Source organism: Propithecus coquereli, unplaced genomic scaffold, assembly GCF_000956105.1.
Source record: "Propithecus coquereli isolate 6110/MARCELLA unplaced genomic scaffold, Pcoq_1.0 Scaffold566, whole genome shotgun sequence".
Classification (NCBI taxonomy): Eukaryota; Metazoa; Chordata; class Mammalia; order Primates; family Indriidae; genus Propithecus; species Propithecus coquereli.
The window spans coordinates 997,936-1,015,861 of record NW_012151574.1 but is presented as its reverse complement, the minus strand read 5'-3'; the positions used below and the strand labels follow the sequence as shown (position 1 = coordinate 1,015,861).

Below are 17,926 nucleotides of genomic sequence, written 5' to 3'. Positions count from 1 at the left end.
GGCATTGGCTCAGGCTTTCACACACTGGCAGGCACCCCCTTGGTGGCCTCCACAGTCTCACCTGCAGGTAAACGGGCTCATCACCAGGACCAGGAGGATGGGGAGAGGAGCAAGGAATGGAAAGGCCAGTGTGTGAGTGTGTGTGTGTGCATGTGTGTGTGCGTGTGTGTGCCTGGGAGTGACCTCACAGCCGCCGGAACATAAAGACCCACAGGTCCTGCCTCCCAGGCTCAAAGCTGGCTCTGCAGGGAACACAGTGACATGAGAGGCACATCACAGACCCACCTCCTGGCCTTCTCTCTCCTCTGCCTCCTCTCAAAGGTAAGGGGGCCCGGGCTGGAGGGGCAGGGGTGTAAAATCATAGCCAGGGACCCCCTGGCAGAATTCCTCCAGGGCCCCACTCTGGGCACAGTGTGGTCACCGTGCCCAAACCAGGCTTCCCTCCCTGGTGCCAGGGAGCTGCCTCTGGCCAGCCCTGCTGTGTGACCTCAGGCAAGTCCCTTTCCTTCTCTGAGCCTCGCCTTCTTCCTCAGTTGAATGGGCACAATGTCTGTGAGGCCTGTGTGAGGATCGTTCATGATAATGCATCTAAAATGCTTAGCACAGTCCCTGGCAAGTGGTGAATGTTCAAAAGAGGATTTTAATGACTATTACCAATCCCCACACCCCTCTACAAAGCAGGGGCGGGTATCCCCATCATAAATGGGGGGCATTTAAGCCATGACGTGCATTGCCTAACTCTGAGCCAGGATTCGTGTGGATGTTTGAATGGTGTCTCACTCGTTGGAAAGTTCATTCTGCAAGGGTATTAGTGCCGTGGGATCCTTAAGCAGTGAGTGACCCACTGACCCTGGCTACAGGGGGACAGGACACTGCAATGCAGTAATAGTCTTCTCCCCCAGTGATGCATGGGACATTTATCAAAGGGCATGTGGGATGTCCACCTCACCTAACATGCACAACAACCGTAAAATAAATTATCTTCAGTTTTCAGTCAAGTGAGGCTCAGAGAGGGTAAGCAAGTCTCCCAAAGCCACACAGCAAAGAAACATCAATGCAATAGAGAAGGGGCGTGGCAGAGCCCATGATACACATAGGTGTGGATATGGGAGGGGGACTCCAGTCTGCACCCTCCCAGCCCTAACCTGGACCAAAGCCACAGCTACTGACCCGTGTCATCCCCGCAGCAAATGCTGAGTTCCGGGAACCGTGGGATTGGCCCCACCACAGCCATGACCTCACTGTATTTTCACGCTCCTTTGAGGAGCACGGGCAGGAGCTTCTCTCTGCTGTCCCCACGCAGTCGTGCCAGGGAAAGCCGAGAACGCTGCTGGCACCCAGTCCTGCTGTTTGTTCTCTCAAAGGGGAAGGGCAGGACGTGATGCCAGGGTGGGTGGCTTGGGTAGCTGGAGCAGGGGATGTGGGGTCCTGGGAGGGAGAAGGGGCCCAGGATTATGAAAGGCCAATGTAAAGCTGTCCTAGACTCACCATGGGGTGAGACCAATGGGACCCTCCTTCCCTGGTCCCAGGAAGCCAGGCAGCATCCTGCACAGAAACACGGGGACTTGGTCATGGCTGGCACGGGAGCCACAGCAACCCGCAGAGAGAGAATTTCAAGTCTTCCGGGCAGGCTGTAGGATTCTGGGCTCAGGGCTGGGGACAGGGCAGGAAGCAGATGCCTGGAAATGAGTAAAGTCACGTTGACCAAAGAGCTGGCCCGGAGCTCATTTAACCCCAGTCACCACTCGGAGCTAGGGGGTGCCCACTCCGCGCTGCAGAGGAGAAGCTGGGCTCCGCCACCACGTTGCAAGCAGCTAAGCCGTGTGTTCAAAGTCACGTAGCAAGTCGGTGGTAGAACTTGGATCTCAGCGCTTGCCCAGAAAACTCCAGGCCCAGAGCTTCCGTACAGAGCCTCTCCCTGGTGACCACAGCAAAGCTCCGGGGAAACCCGGGTGTGATAGGACAACTTGAGCTTGGCCCTTGGATTCACATGAACGTGGATTCTAATCCTAGCTCCACCGCTTACTGGCTGTGTTACTACATGGCTTTGAGCTTCAGTTTCCAAATCTTTAAAATGGGCATAAGGATGGTACCTCACACTGAAGGGTTAAATTAGACAACAGCACGTGGCACATGGCACACACGTGGTATAACACGTGATAACTGACAGCTACAGTCATTGATATTATTAATAGCCTCTCCTGGGGGCCCTGGGGACCCGGCAGAGTCCAGCCCCTGCCAAGCTTGCCCGGCAAAGGGGGCCCACAGCAGGGACCCAGGCCACAACAGATGGCCTATTTCCTGGCCTCCCTGTTTTCAGGTGACAGGGGTCTGAGAGCCAGGACTGGTCGGAGTCCCCCACGGCCCACAAACCCAGGGCACCGAGCCTCTGGTTTGGAAGGGAACCCCAAAGTTCAGCCTATTTCTTCTCAGACCCTCTAGATTTGCGGGCTGTAGATGCCGCGTTTCTAACAAGATCCTCAGTAATGTTGCTGCGCTGGTCTAGACCACACCTGAGGGGCGAGGCTGGGCCATCTTCTCTAGAACCTGAAAATCCTGCAGGGATGGGACCTGGTGCCCCCGTGAGAGGCACACAGGTGCACAGACACACACATCCACCTGCTGCTACCGGGTGCCGCCCCAGGTGGGAGCCCAAGGCAGCCCCACCAGGGACGGGTCGGCCAGGTCAGGGTGGCCCCTGGTGGCCAGCATGGGAGCTGCAGGCAACTGAAAGCAGGTTTGCAGGACTTTGGGGGGTGGGGGGCGTATTGGGGTGGGGCAGGGCGGGGGCTAAGGGCAAAGGGGTCATTGCCTGCTTTGAGGACACACGGGAGATATGAGGTCACTAATTTCACCTTCCTAAACTGTATATCTCTCCTCCTCTAGTTAAAACCCTCTAGTTCCCTAAGAGCTCTACCGAACTAAAAATTGTTCTCCCACGAACAGGGCCCCTGCGGTATTACAGGGAATTATACCCACCCCTTGGTCCCCAGCCCCAAATGGCCAAGCAGGGAGCCCGCGGCACCTGATTTATGGCTTGGTTGTTTCCGTGACCTGTGTGGGAGGGGCGGGTGGGTCACTTGGGCTGATACCTTGACCCTGCCACTGGGGGTGGTCCCTGGCTCAGGCTTTTCCCCGTTATGGAAAAAGTGAACCCCCACCCGGTGACCCTGGGCCCTCACTGGGGAAGCAGGGCTTGGGACTGCTCCCAGCTCTGCAGCCAACACGCTGACTTTGGCAAGTCCCTTCCCCCCCCTGGAGCTCAGTGGCCCCATCTGAACCTGGCATGGGGAGCGGGGCAGAGGTGCTGAACCCCAGATGAGCTTCAGAAGCCCCCGAACAGCTTGTTAAAAATACAGATTCCAGGGTCCTGCCTCTGGGACTTCTGATTTGGTAAGTGCCAGAGGGGGTCTGGACGTTTGTATTTCACCAAGTTTTCTGGCTTTGGATTTGGTGCACATCCAAGGTTTGGAAACATGTTTGGATTGCTCCAAAGACCAAAAACATCCATGATGCTGTTTGATGTACTCAGTCCTCAAGATAAGTACCACATGCTGGAAAATGTGCCATACCCTGCCGTTTTCATGCTTCCTTTGTTGCTTCTGCCCTTCCGTCACCTTCTAGCAGGCAGGAGCTGAGCCCTTCACTGTAATGAAGTGTGATGGTCATCAGAGCTCAATGCATTGAGCACCTACTGCATGCCAGGCCATGTGCTGAGGGTGTGGCATGCGTCAGTTCACGTACTCCTCAAAACAATGCTCTGAGGGAGATACTACTACTGCTCCCATTTTATAGTTGATGAAACTGAGGCTCAGAGAGCTTAAGTAACTTCCCCAAGGTCACTCAGCTAATAAGGGCAGAGTTAGAATTGGAACTCTAGTCCATAGTCTTTGCTTTTGATCACAATGCCATACCGGCTCTTAGGGAGTGCCACGGGGCTGCCAGGGTTCAGGGCCAGGTCCGCGTGGCTCTGAGGCCAAGGTGTGAACCCCACACCTCCCAGCCTGGCAGGGAGGTGGCCAGTTGTGAGGGTCTCCCTGTCCACCTCAAAAGCCCATGGCTGAGTGAGGTCTCTGTCTCTTCAGGTGTGTGCCCAGCCATGCCCGCTACCGTGTGACTGCCCCTGGCGACCACCCCCATGCCCGCCGGGGGTGCCCCTGGTGCTGGATGGCTGTGGCTGCTGCCGGGTGTGTGCACGGCAGCTGGGGGAGCCCTGCGACCGCCTCCACATCTGCGATGACAGCAAGGGCCTGGTCTGCCGGCCCGGGGTGGCCCCCAGCGGCCAGGGGAACTTTTGCTTCTGTAAGCAGGTTTGCGGGACTGATGGAGGTTGTGTGCGGGAGGTCAAGGCCATGGGGTCCTGAATCAAAGGGCGACCTTCCTCTCTCTCCCTCCCTTCACCCTCTTCAGGTACACCATCCATTCCAGCCAAACCTGGTGACCCAAGGTTCTCCCGGGCCCGCTCCTTACTTCCCCTCTCTTGGTCTTTGCTCATATCATGCCTGCCACCTGGACCCCCTCCCCCTCCCCACCTGTCCAAATCATTGCCAACTTCCAAAGCCAAGCTCAAACACCTCCCCTGAGAAGCCCTCCCAGATTCTTCCAACTGGAAGCCACCAACCCCTTCTCAGGATCCTCATAACACTTTGGGGAAAATAAAAGTGCAACCCCTCATTTAGGGCATAATATGTGTCCGGCACTGTGCTAAGCACATGCTACACAAGTCACATCATCCTCACTATAATCCTATGACAGTAAGTACTTTCAGACCCATTTTACAAGTGAGGAAACTGAGGCTCAGTGGTATTAACTGATATGCTTCACGTCACACAGCTTGGGACCTGATCTGACAGGCTCTAAAGGAACATTCCATACCATCTTCCTCCCAGAGTGGGAGCCCTCAGACCAGTTTGAATCTTGGGTTTCCTATTTACCAGTGAACTTGAACACGTTACATTTCTCACCACTCTTCCAGGCTGTGGTATCCTCTGACGCTTTAGGGTATGGTTTGGCAGCTTGCTCTAGTGACATTTGGGGCCAGATAATTCTTCGTTGGGGGTGGGGAGCTGTCCTGTGCATAATAGAAGACTGAGCAGCATCCTGAACCCCACCCACTAGATGCCAGCAACGACCCTCGCCCCCACCCCCTGGCCCGGTCCTGACAGTATGTCTTTAGACATTGTCAAATGTCCTCAGGGAGCAAAATCCCCAGTTGAAAACCATTGCGTTAGAGAACTAGAAAGAGGTAAGCATTTGTTTGTTCTTTTTTTTTTTTTTAATAATAAGCCTGTAGAACTATTTAATTCTTTCATCTACATGCATGTCACTTTAACAAAAATAAGAACGAGAGAGAGAGAGGGAGAGAGAGAGAGAGAGTGAGAGAGAGAGAGAGTGAGAGAGGTTCCTGAATCATTGACAATGACTCCATCTATAGGAAAAGCCTTGTTCAAAAAACAACAATAAAACTCATAGACAGAAAGTTATCAATAGTAAATCCTTGTTAAGTGCTTTATTTGATTGGGGCCATATTGGAAGGAGAAAGGGATGATTTGTTATACAAACTCATGGTGACTGCTTATGAAAATGTACCTAAAGAAAAAACCGAGATAAATAACACTTAGCTTCCAAGGCTGTTATGTAAATTCTCCACGACACACGTAAACAGCACTTGCCAGAGTTTATTTATTAAACACTTCCATAGCCCTTACCATATGCCAAGCACTGAGGGCATCACGAATATCAACTCATTTTATCTCACAACCACCATATGGGGTAGGTACTAATGTTACCCTTATTTTATAAATGGAAGTAAGAGGCACAGAGAGGTTAAGCAACTTGCCGAAGGTCACACAGCGCCTTAGTGGCAGAGCAGCAATTTGAACTCAAGGGAGGTGGCTCCATGACCTTAGGCTCCATGACCTCAACTGCCTAACACTCGGCACATGATTGTTACATAGTGGCTATTGTTGTCCATAACTTTTTTAAGGGGCTTTTCTTATTCCATCTTAATTCAGATTTCAAACACCTGCAGGCCAAGGGTTTACTTGGTCCCTGGTCCTCCCTGCAGCTTCCAACCTGGTCTGGCCACACGGTGGGTGCTCATGAATGTTTAATGATTTGAACCGAGCTTATGGGCTGGAGCTGGAGAACAGCACAGGTGAGTCAGAGTCCAGCTAAGACCCCACAGAGGCTCAGTCTCGGTCCTGGGCTCTGCAGGGAACATGCTGCCAGAAGACGTCTGTCACTTACTCGTTCTACTAGCCTTCTCTGAGGGCCCACTCCAACCGCGCACCGCGCTGCAGGTTCACGATCGTGCCGACGGCATGGCCGGCGCTGAGCTCTGACCTCCCACCCCTCGAACTCGCAGCTCCCCCAGCCAGTCGAGAGCGTCTCCGTCCTTCCCACGGCTCCGGCCCAACACCTTGGGGTCATTCTCGATGTGTTTCTTCTTCTCACCCCCCACGTACTCTTCGCCTGCAAACTCGCCACGGTGTTTCCAGAATCCGACACCGCTCAGCCCCTGCACGGCCACCACCCTGGTCTGAGCCCTGTCGTCCTTTGCCTGGACTTTGCAGCAGCCCCGCAATCGTATCCTTCCTCTGCCCTCGCCCCTAGTCTATTCACAACACAGCAGGCAGAGGGCTCAGAGTACATCCTCCTCTGCCCTGAACCCTCCAGTGGCTTCCCACCTCCTCGGAGTAAAAGCCAAAGTCCCCACAGTGGCCTACAAGGCACCACAGGATCCTGCTCCTGTTTGTTCTCCCTCCCTTTCTCTGCTCCAGCCACACCGACCTCCTCATCATTCCTCAAACACACCTGGCACACTCCAGCCACAGGGCCTTTGCACTGGCTCTTCCCCCACCAGCATTCTTTGCCCACAGATACCTGCAGGGCGAGTTCCCTCATCTTTACTCTTGACTCAAATGTCACCTTCTGAGCGAGGCCTTCCCTGATCACCATATTTAAAAACCGCAAACCCCTCCCCTACTCCTTAACCTTGCTTTATTTTTCTAGCACTCATCACCAGCTGACATAATAAACCTACTTGTTTATTATGTTTATTTCCACTAAGGTGAAAGCGCCAACGAAGGCAGGTGTTTTGCCTGTTCTATTCACTGCTATATCACAAGCACCTACAGCAGTGCCTGGGCCATCAGAGGCACGCAGTAAATATTTGTTGAATAAATAAGAACCATAGTTCTAGTGGGGCTAGCAGTACCAGGAACCATTTACTGAGCATGTACCGTGAGCAAGTCTTTGATGTACATGATTTCATTTTATCCTTCACGTTGAGTTAGGTCCTATTATTATCCCTATTTTGCAGATAAGGAAACTGGGCTCAGAGAGGTTAAGTCATCTGCCCAAGGTCACACAGTTTGCAAGTGGCTGAAGGTAAAACTAATAATAATACTGTTGTTCCTGCCCCTGCAAAGGACGCCAAGAGGGCAAGAAAGATGCAGAAATCACCAGATGACAAGGTGCTCTGTGCCTGGGACAGGCTGTGGGAACCCAGAGGAAGGCGGTATTTGGGGAGGTTGATGGAGACAGGAACATCGCAGAGGACTGAAGGGAGGAGCAGGGTTTGGGCAGCCGCATGTGTGGCAAGGAAAGAACAAGAGCAGTAAGTCTGGAGGTGCCTCCTGGTATTTGGGACCATACACACCCTGGCAGGGAGAGTGGCTGCCCAGGGATCATTGCTGCCACCTCCGACCCCAACCAGCTCTGAGCTGCAGACCCCAGGGGAGGTACCAGGAAAGATTGCTAAAATTATCACCCCTCCGGCCGATTTTCCTAAACAATCCCTCTGTTTACCAGGTCAGCTCAGCGACCAGGAGGGCCCAGGGCTGTGGCACCAGAGTCAGGCTGGGAGACCTGGGCTTGGCCAGGCCAGGGGTGGGGATTAGGATGCAGCTGCCCCTGCGGTTTCTAGAAAACCAGCAGCCACATGATCCAGGCCAAAAAGGTCGGAGATTTGGAGCCCAAGAGCTGTGGTCTGGAGAGAGCGAGGGGAGAGAGCTGACTCCAGTCCTGTCCTCCCCGAAGAATGAGCATAACCCACTCCCATCTGCTGAGCATCTGCTCTGGGCCAGGCTGGGGCAGAATGCTTTGAGTACACCAGCTCATGTAACCCTCCAGCAACCCTGGGAGCAGGGTACTGAGCCTCAGAGAGGTGAAGTAACTTGCCCCAGGCCCCACAGCTGGCCAGCGGGAGCTAGGGTTTGAACCCAAGTATGTGCGGTTCCAAACCCCTGTGTGTACATGGTGTGTACATATTTGAGGTTTTTCTCGGAAGATCTGGGAGAACCTGCTTGCCAATGAGTCCTTTCCCCAGAGCAGCCCAATTGCCACCCAGGTCCCCAGGAACATCCCCCTCCCCGCAAACACACACCTTGTTCCTTTGTCTGCGCTTCCCAAGCAGCTCTCACGCCCCTCCAGGGCTCTTGTTTCATCTTGTCTTGGAGGTGGTGACTGTCACACCTGTCTCCCCACCAGTCCACGAGTCATATGCGGCATGAACTTTCTTATTCCTGTCTAGGAGCACAGTGGTTGGCATAAAGGAAGGGCACAGTAAATACCTCTGGAATTAGAAGGAGCCAGAACTATTTTATCAGTGTCTCTCCTGTGCTGAGCCTTGTGCCAGGTATTCATTCAAAGGGCATATCCTGAGGTTCTGTGTGTCCCATCCGGGCTCTGAGCCAGCCCGAGGGATGCCAGGATTAATACACTCAGCCCCAGCCCTCATGGAGTTCAAGTCCAGTGGGAATAGGAAGTGGGAATAGCCCCATGTCCTGAGGGCTTCATTCCGAGTGTCCCCGAGAACCTACTACATGCCTCCCACTGTGTCAGATGCTATCTATGAACACATCACCCTGTGTAACCCGAAGGTACAAATTACTGTTCTCATCATTGCTATTGCTCAGGCCACTCAGAGAAGTTAAGTAACTTGCCCAAAGTCACACAGCCTGCAAGGTAAGCCCTGACCTGGAAGATGACTACAACACAGCCGGTGGACAGTGAATTTGTTGCATGAATCTCAGGGTGTATATAATAGTTAACTATTACTAATAATATAATAATTATACTAATGATAACAGAGTAGTTAGGACATATTCAAGGTCTCCTTTATGTTGGGATCATGACATATATCATTTAATCTATATCACTCTGTGAAATAAGTACCGTTATATCCCATTTTGCGGATGAGGAAACTGGGGCAAGAAGAAGTGAAATCACTTGGCCAAGATCCACAGCTAAGAGGGGACAGAGCAGGGGCTCAAGCCAGGCCAGTCCCCTGCAAACCCTGTGCCAGGATCCAGGATGCCATGCCGGGCAGGCTGGTGGTGGAGAGGGGAGTGTTGCAGGTCGCTGGGCTGGAGCGCTGGGCAGGGCTCAGACGCTGCAAAGGCACGGCCAGCTCTGCCAAGCGAGCGTGCGGAGCTGGGGGGTCAGCGCTGGGTTTCTCCTCTGCAGGGGGAGAGGACGACGACGGGAGCTGCCTGGTGAATGGCCGCCGGTACCAGGACGGGGAGACCTTCCAGCCCCACTGCAGGACCCTCTGCCGCTGCGAGGACGGCGGCGCCACCTGCGTGCCACTGTGCAGCGAGGACGTGCGGCTGTCCAGCTGGGACTGCCCTTACCCCCGGAGGGTGGAGGTCCCTGGAAAGTGCTGCCCCGAGTGGGTGTGCCACCAGCAATCTGAACTGGGGGTCCAGCCCCTTCCAGCCCAGGGTGAGTGCAGGGCCGGCCCCCACCCAGGGGCGCCGCCGTGGGCCTGGGGGCTGGAAGGGGTGGGGCTCTTCTCAGGTGCCAGGACGCCGGGCGCATCAGCAGTGGGAGGGGGCGGGGGCTGAGAAAAGATGCAGGAAACAGGAGTAGAGTCACCAGGTCTCTTTCAAAGTGGCAAACCAAGAAGCAGCCGTTTCGATACGTAATTTAAAATCACAAATAATGAAAAATTAAAACGAGGTGGCAGCGTGGGGAGGGGAAAGGAGGATTAGGATACTTGAACCAAATTCTCACATTCCATAGCAGAGATGTAATATTATGCAATGTGGTCGAGGTTGACTATTATGATATATAATACTAGTGTATTTATAGTGTATCGATGCCTATCGATAATATATATTATTTATTTATTATTATTTGGGTTTATAAAAAAAGAACTCAGAACTGACCTAGGCAAGGTGGTTGTCTCTGGGACATGGGCCTGGGCGTGGGCAGAGACAGAGAAAAGACAGTTACCTCCGCTATAAACTCTTCAGTTTTAGAGATTTGTTGTTGCTATGTTGCTTTTTTAAAAGTTATTATGACCTAACTGTGACTCTGTAAAAAAAGGCAACAGAAAGAGAGGATTGGTTCCGTGAATGCTGATGGAACACACGAGAGGCAGCAGGGCGTGGCGGGTTAGGAGCACGGCGTCTGCACCGGCCCCGCCACTTCCTCGCTCTGTGACTCTGAGGAACTTGCTTAACGTCTCTGTGTCTCAATTTCTAGAACAGTAAAATGGGGGTAATAACGGCATCCACCTCATAGCACTGTTGTGAGAACTACAGGAGTTAGTACGAGTAAAGCGGGTATAACACACGTGGCATGTAGCACTACGTCAGTGGTGGCCCTTATCCCGGTGACGGAATGTGAGCTATCCATTCCAATGCATAGCAGAGCGCCAATGAGCTCACCTTATGTATAAAAAACAGGGTAAGAATCCACATCTCCAAGGTGGTCTCCACTATGTGTGTACGTATGTATGCGTATGCACACACGTGCGGAGAAATCGGGGTTTCTCAACCTCAGCACAAGTGACATTTGGGGCGAGTAATTCTTGAGGAGGGATGTTTGACATCACCCCTGGCCTCTACCCACTAGATGCCAGCAGCCACCGCCCCTCGAATTGTGACAACCAAAAACGTCTCTGGATGTTGCCAAACGTCCCCGTGGGGAGCAAAATCACCCTTAGTTGAGAACCGCTGGCGTAGGACTGGAAGGAAGGACATCAAAATATTAATGGAGAAGGAGGAGGCTTGGGAGGAGGAAAAGCTAGACCATGGTCCCAGGAATCTTGGCATCTTTAGCATCCTTGCCACAGGGTCCCGGCACCAGTACACACGGCCGGGCCCCTCCTGCCCAGGCGATGCTACTTATTATCAAAGGCACCAGGGGGGTTACGGAAGGAGAAAGCCCTAATGTTTGCTGGGGAGCCATCCAGACCCGCACTGTCCTAGCTGGCCAATAACCAATATTTACAGGGAGCTTACAAGTTCACACCCATCCTTTTATTCCATCCCAACAAGCAACTGTTAGGAAATTTACATAAGAAGAAACAGGTCCAGAGAGGCTAAGTACCTTGGTGCATCACTGTGGCCAGGTCGGTCGCTTTGGCTGCCAAGCCCTGACCTCGCAGTGCTGACTCCTTGTTCTTCCTCCAGGACCCCAGTTTTCTGGCCTTGTCGCTGCCCCACCCCTTGGCGTCCGCTGCCCGGACTGGAGCACGGCCTGGGGCCCGTGCTCGACCACCTGTGGGCTGGGCGTGACCACGCGGGTGTCCAACCAGAACAGCCTCTGCGTACTGGAGATCCAGCGCCGCCCATGCCTGCTCAGGCCCTGCCTGCCTTCCAGGGGCCGTGGAAGACTGAACAGAACCTTCTAGAGCCTGGCTGGGCACAGAGACGCCATGCCCACCGTCCCCAGCAGGCGGCTCTGTGAGCTTGGGTCCACCATCCAGGGCCAGGGGGACAAGAATATTCACAAGCCGCCTGGTCCCGAGCGACTCGGAGACACAGTCGGGGTGCATGACCTAGTCCCGCTTCCTAACTCACAGTCTGGCAGGCTGGGCGAGCTTTCCAGGGTCTTCTGGTCTATTCCCAGCCTCGTCTCAGCCTTTATCAAACATGCACATGGCGCGCTTTCTCTGCCACCTCCCCTGGGCAGGAGATGGACAACCACTCCCTTACAATGACACAGCAGCAGGGCTGGGCTGGGCCAGCCACTTTTCTGGGGGTATAGCGAAGAGGGGGCACACAGATATTCTGAATCTCTTGCTTCCTTTCCTGGAGTTTTGTAAAATGGTCCCTGAATTCAAGCCTGTGCGTGAACTCGTGTGTCAGGCTTGCGCTGCCTGAGGACACCCTGCCACCCGGGGCAGAACTCAGGGGGCTGAATTCTTTGTGAACCCCGCCAGGTGAAATCACACGGTCTCGAAGAAAGTCAGAAAAACAGGCTTTCAAGTGATCCATGGAACCCAATTCGTATTAGGAAAATTAACCTTTCCTGAGCACCTCCCATGTGCCGGGCACTGAGCTACACGCTTTGCATGGGCATGAAGGCTGCCTCCCAGGGACTGGGGGACACAGCCCGAAATAAACCAACCCAGGTGTGAAACGCTGTTGGAAGTCTCGTGTTTTATTGTTTATAGAAAGAAAAAAAAGCGAAACACATAAATTTTACATCCTCCTCTATGGTCTACCTGTGTTTGTTTAAAAATTAAAACTGTGTTTCCATCATAGGAAATTAGAAAAGCACTCAGTATTTAAACAGGGATTTCTTCTTATTAAGCTGATTTTACTGGGGTGTAATTTACACACAGTTAAATACACAGGTGTCACGCATGCAGTTTAACGAGTCTTCGCAAATGTACACACTCAGGTAACCAACACCTCGATCAAGGTATAAAACATTCCCATCACCTCAGAGTGTCCCTCTGGCCACTTCCTGGTTACCCTCTCCTCTCCCCAAGACAACCACTGCTCTGATCTCTAACACCATAGATGAGTTTTCCTGTCCTTGAACTTCACTTAAATAGGACCATATGTTAATAGTAGGTGCTCTTCAATGAATGCCTTCTTTCACTCAACATAACAGAAAAGAAGGAATGTAACGAGGGGACGTAGTTACCCAGCTGAGAGGCCAAACAGGGGACTGTGAGAGGCAAGAGAGAAGGAAAGTCACTGCCAGCGCTCGGGGTGGAGGGGCAGAGGGAGGGCAGAGCCCGATGCTGGCATCGCAGGCAGAAGATGGCACCGCAGCAAGGCCCTCTGCTGGGAGCTGGAGCTGCCCAGGGGACGCAGCCTTGCAGACCTAACGAGAAGTAGACCGAGATGGGGACTCATACCCCGGCTCATCCCTCTTCTGTTCCCATTTCTGGTTGTGCCTCCCATTAGGCAAACCTACTGGGAAGGAAGAAGGCAAGGGAGCCCGGGAGATGCGGGGCAGGGAGGGGCAGGAGGGGACTGGGAACCGGGGCGATTTCGAGCCCCCTGCCCCAGGTGTGGCCGCTGGTCAGGAGGGCACGTGCTGCCCACCCTGATGTTTGCTTCAGGTACCACCCCTCACGGCAGACACAACCACCTCCAGTGATCTGTCCAAAAGATGGTCTGCAGCGGGGTGGGATTTTCGTCCAAACCGAGTTTATCTGACTCTCAAGACTGGCTTTATGGTCGCTCGCAGGCAGTGAATTTCGGTGGGTCTGGCTCTGCAAGAGTGAACTCTCAACTTACTGCCAGGAAAAGTTCTGATAACATCCCGATAAGCAGCGAGAGTGAGGACGAGCACAAGGAACACGCATCGAACAATTCCTATGGGGAAGGCTCTCTGCCAAGAGCTGTCTCCACACTACAGTGTGTCATCCTTGGGACACCCCTAAAGGAAAGAGCTACTGATATTCCCATCTTAGAGATGAGTAGACTGAGGCTTGAGGGATGAACAAGTTGCCCTGGTGTTGCGGAGCGGGGACCCTCGGCCAGGCTGGCTGCGAGGCCCACGACCTCACGCCGGGGCAGCTGTTGGGCCGTGCTGGAGCGAGTGGGCCTGGCCAGCCTGCCCAGGTTTGGGTCCTGGCTCTGCTGTTTCCTAGCGGTGTAATCTTAACAAAGTACTTAACGTCCTCGTGCCTCAGTTTCCTTTCTTTAAAATGGGGATAAATGGCAATACTCAACACAAAGGATTGTTGAGAGTATTATTGGATTTAAATAAAAATTTTAGCAATCATTATCCTGACTTGACCTCTTGGTGCTTCAGTGTTTTAATCTGTAAAATGGGGATAAATGGTAGTGCCCACCACATAGCAACACGATATTAAGGGAGCACCCACTCCCTAGGGGTGTTGTGAGTGTGAGGTGAGTAATTCCTCCATGTCCTTAAATGGAAGCTACCATTGCTACCCTGCCTCTGCAGTTCTTTGAGAGTCAGGAGCGAAGGCAAGGGCTGGGAATCCTCTTGTTTGCGGAGAAGAGGAGGTGGTGTTGGGGGCAGAGGCCACAGGTGAAAACCAGCTAACCCTCTCTGAAGCTCTCATAGCCAGAGATTCCTGGGCCTGGCCATTCCCTCAGAGCTTCCTCAACGCTGGGTCGGGGCTGCCAGGGAAAAGGAGTGTTCCTGGGCCCAGTGTTCTCTGGAGAGCCCTTTGCTACCTGCTGTGGCCACACAGCCTGGCACGGAGCCCATCCCTTGGGCCCTTGCACACCGTCCTCCTCCACACTGGGAGCCGGGAGAAAGAGGAAGTTTCCGTAGTGGGGAGCATCAGCAGGCCCCCAAGATCCTCCTGTCTGCCGGGATACCCAGGGCCCTCCCCATCCCCACTGGTTACAGTTCAGATGAATTCAGCAATCACAGCCGGCCAGGCCCTGCCCTGGGATCTGGGGACAAGGATGGCACCCAGAGACGGTCACACACTGGAGGGGCGCAGCTTACAGCCTCACCGTTTATGGAGCACCTACTGTGTTCCTGGTGCTTTCTATACATTATCTTACTGAGTGTGAGGCAGTTGTTGGGATTCGCGTTCTACAGATGAGAAACTGAGGCCTGGGTAGCAGAATCACTGCTCACCATCCGGGCTGGGGAGGCCAGAATCGGCTGAAGCCAGGGGCCCGCCCAGCCTCCTCTCTCTCTCTCTCTCTTTCTCTCTTTCCCATCCTCCTTCCTTCCCTCCCTTCCATCTTTTCCTCTTTCCCTTCCTGTTCCATTCTTTTCCTTCTTTCTTGAATTTTGAATGAAGTATAAAAAGTATACAAATCACGAGTGTTCTGTCTGTCCAGTTTTCACAAACAAAACATATCCACTCAGTCGGCACCTGGATCAAAGGCAGGATCTCACACTTCTGCACCCCCAAAACCCACCGTGGGCACCCTTTCATCACTACCCCGACAAAGCCACTCTCCTGACTTCTAGCAGCACGGATTGTGCCTGTTTTCAAAGTTTGTTTAAATGAAATAATGCGTTATGTTCCTTTCTGTGTCTTATTTTTTTTTCACTCATCATGTTTCCAGTTTCACCCACGTTGTTGTAAGTAACAATAGTTCATTCTTTCTCTTTCCTGTGTAATATTCCATTGTGTGGATATACCTCATTTTACTCTCGATGGGCATTTGGGTAGTTTCCAATTTGTACAGAGAAACTAAGGAAACAGCCCAAGTTCACACCATTCAAAGTTGGCGTAACCAAGATTCAAACCCAGAAAGCCCTGCTCCAGAGCCCATGCTCTTGGCCGTCGGGCCACACTGAATGCAGCTACCACAGTGGTGCAGGTACAGTGCAAGAGACTGCGTGAGTGGCCACGGGAATGAGAAGGAAGGGATGGAGGGAGAACCAGCAGGGCTTGACCCACACATGTGAGATCTTGATTGAAGGGAAATGGGGGAAAAAAGACATCCAACACTTCCCTGGGCTTTCCCTGGAGGATTGGGAGGATGGTGGCACCATCAACAGAAACAAGGAAGGGCAGAGGGGAGCCCCTTTAGGTGGCACACAGGAGGGAGTGTTCTAGAGGTTCTGACTTCCAGGAGACAGTAGCCACCAGGACAGCGTGGCTGGAGGCAGCTGGAGACCCCAGATGGGTCAGGTCTGGCTTAGGGAGTGCGGGCGCAGGCAGTGAGAACTTGAGTCTGCTGCACAGAGGGGAAGAGTCAATAATCAGATTGCCTGAGCTGACTTAGTTAGGAAAAGAGCTAACATGTACTTGTGTGCTTGCATGCATAGCCTCTAATCACCCCCTCTGCCTTCACTGCTGCCCCGGCGGAGTCACCTGGGCTCTGTCCAGACGACAGCAGTAGCTGACTCCTGCTGTCCTAGCTTCCGTGCTTACTCCTTACAATTGTGCTCAACACAGCAGTCAGAGGGGGCCTGTGAGAACCAAGCCAGATCAAGTGATCAAGCCAGATCGCTCCTTTACACTCCAAAAGCAGCTAAAGGCCTTTGCGTGACTTACAAGACCCCCACTATCTGTCCGCAGCCACCTCTCTGCCCTCCTGCCCTCCCCCTCTGTGACTTCCCCTTGCTCACGCTGCTGCCACCTCATTGGCCTCTTTGCTGTTCCTCATACACGCCAGACATGCTCCCACCCCAGGGCCTTTGCACTGGCTGTCCCTGCTGCCTGCCGTCATTTTCCTCAGATACCCTGGCTGATCCCCCGATCTCGTTCCACTTTGATTCACATGTCAGCATTTCTCCGAGAACCCGTCCTGGCCATCCTCTTCCAATCCCCCTTGGGCTGCTCTACTTACTCTTTTTCCCACGGCACATATCTATCACCTTTTAACACACGACATAATTTATATATTTATTACACTTATTACTTGTTGCCTGACACCACAAGCATTGGGACTTCTTTTATCTGCTTTGTTCGATGATGGGTCCCCAGAACCAAGAACAGTCCCAACACAGAACCAGGCTTGGTACTGAATGAATGAGAAAATAGATCTTGCTTGGGAGAAAATATTTGCAAGCCATACATCAGATAGAGGGTTAATATGCAAAATATATAATGAACTCAAACGACTCAATAGCAAGGAAAATAACCTGATTTAAAAGGGGGCAAAGGACCTGAATAGACATTTCTCAGAAGAAGATACACAAATGGCCAACAGGTATATGAAAAAATGCTCAACATCACCAATCATTAGGGGAATGCAAATTAAAACCAAATGAGGTATCACCTCACCTCTGGCAGAATGGATAGTATCAAAAGATGAAAGATAACAAGTATTGGCGGGGGGTGTGGAGAAAAGGGAGCCCCTGTCCACTGTCGATGGGAGTGTAAAGTAGTACAGCCATTATGGAGAACCGTATGGAGGTTCCTCGAAAACTAGAAATAGAATTACCACATGATCCAGCCATCCCACTTGTGAGTACATATCCAAAGGATTTGAAATCAGGATGTCAAAGAGACATCTGCTCTCCCACTTCACTGCAGCACTATTCGCTATAGCCAAGTTATGGAATCCATCTAGGTGTCCATCAGCGAATGAATGAAGAAACTGTGGCATATATACACAGTGGGCTAGTATTCAGCCTTTAAAAAGAACAAAATTCTGTCACTGGCGACAGCATGGATGAACGTGGAAGGCATTATGCTAAGCGAAATAAGCCAGGCGCACAAATTCCACATGATCCTGTGTGATTTTTTACATATGGGATGTAAAAAAGTCAAATTCATAGAAGCAGAGAGAAGAATGGTGGGTACCAGAAGCTGGGGGTTGGGGCGAATGCGGAGATGTTGGTCAAAGGATACAAAGTTTCTGTTAGACAGGAGAAATACATTCTTTTGAGATCTATTGCATCACATGGTGACTAGTCAGTAATAATGTATTGTACACTTCAAAATTGCTAAGAGTAAATTTCAAAGGTTCTCACCACAAAAAATAAGTATTTGAGGTGACAGATACGTTAATTAGCTTGATTTAATCCTTCCACGTTGTATGCATACATCACAACATCACTTTGTATCCCATAAATATAATTATAATTGTCAATTTACAATAAAATAAAACAATCTATACTCCTTTTTAAAACAGGATTTAATGGGGCTTAGAAAAGTAAATATGTAGTTGAAAAATTGGAGTGGCTGCCCCATTCACAGGATTTCCCAGTGGCCATGTCTGCGGGGGCCAGGGCTCGCCTCCCACCCCCATCCATCCCCAATCTGGGTGGCTCTCAG

At 52.2% G+C, this 17,926-nt stretch overlaps 1 protein-coding gene across 1 annotated transcript; it reads left to right on the top strand.

Moving 5' to 3' along the window:
- The first annotated feature begins 261 nt into the window (after positions 1–261).
- On the top strand, positions 262–12,189 carry WISP2 (WNT1 inducible signaling pathway protein 2). The gene is made up of 4 exons (XM_012657915.1): positions 262–321; positions 4,086–4,302; positions 9,472–9,729; positions 11,427–12,189. Exons 1-4 carry the CDS (start codon positions 262–264, stop codon positions 11,645–11,647), a joined length of 756 nt encoding a protein of 251 aa, XP_012513369.1. The 3' UTR covers positions 11,648–12,189.
- Positions 12,190–17,926: the final 5,737 nt, after the last annotated feature.

What these genes read in the sequence shown, in the direction of transcription:
- WISP2 (XM_012657915.1), top strand. Translation starts at nt 262, where the DNA reads ATGAGAGGCACATCACAGACCCACCTCCTGGCCTTCTCTCTCCTCTGC. An exon ending in TCCTCTGCCTCCTCTCAAAG is followed by an intron (nt 322 to 4,085) that starts GTAAGGGGGCCC and finishes CTGTCTCTTCAG; the next exon opens with GTGTGTGCCCAGCCATGCCC. An exon ending in CCAGCCCCTTCCAGCCCAGG is followed by an intron (nt 9,730 to 11,426) that starts GTGAGTGCAGGG and finishes TTCTTCCTCCAG; the next exon opens with GACCCCAGTTTTCTGGCCTT.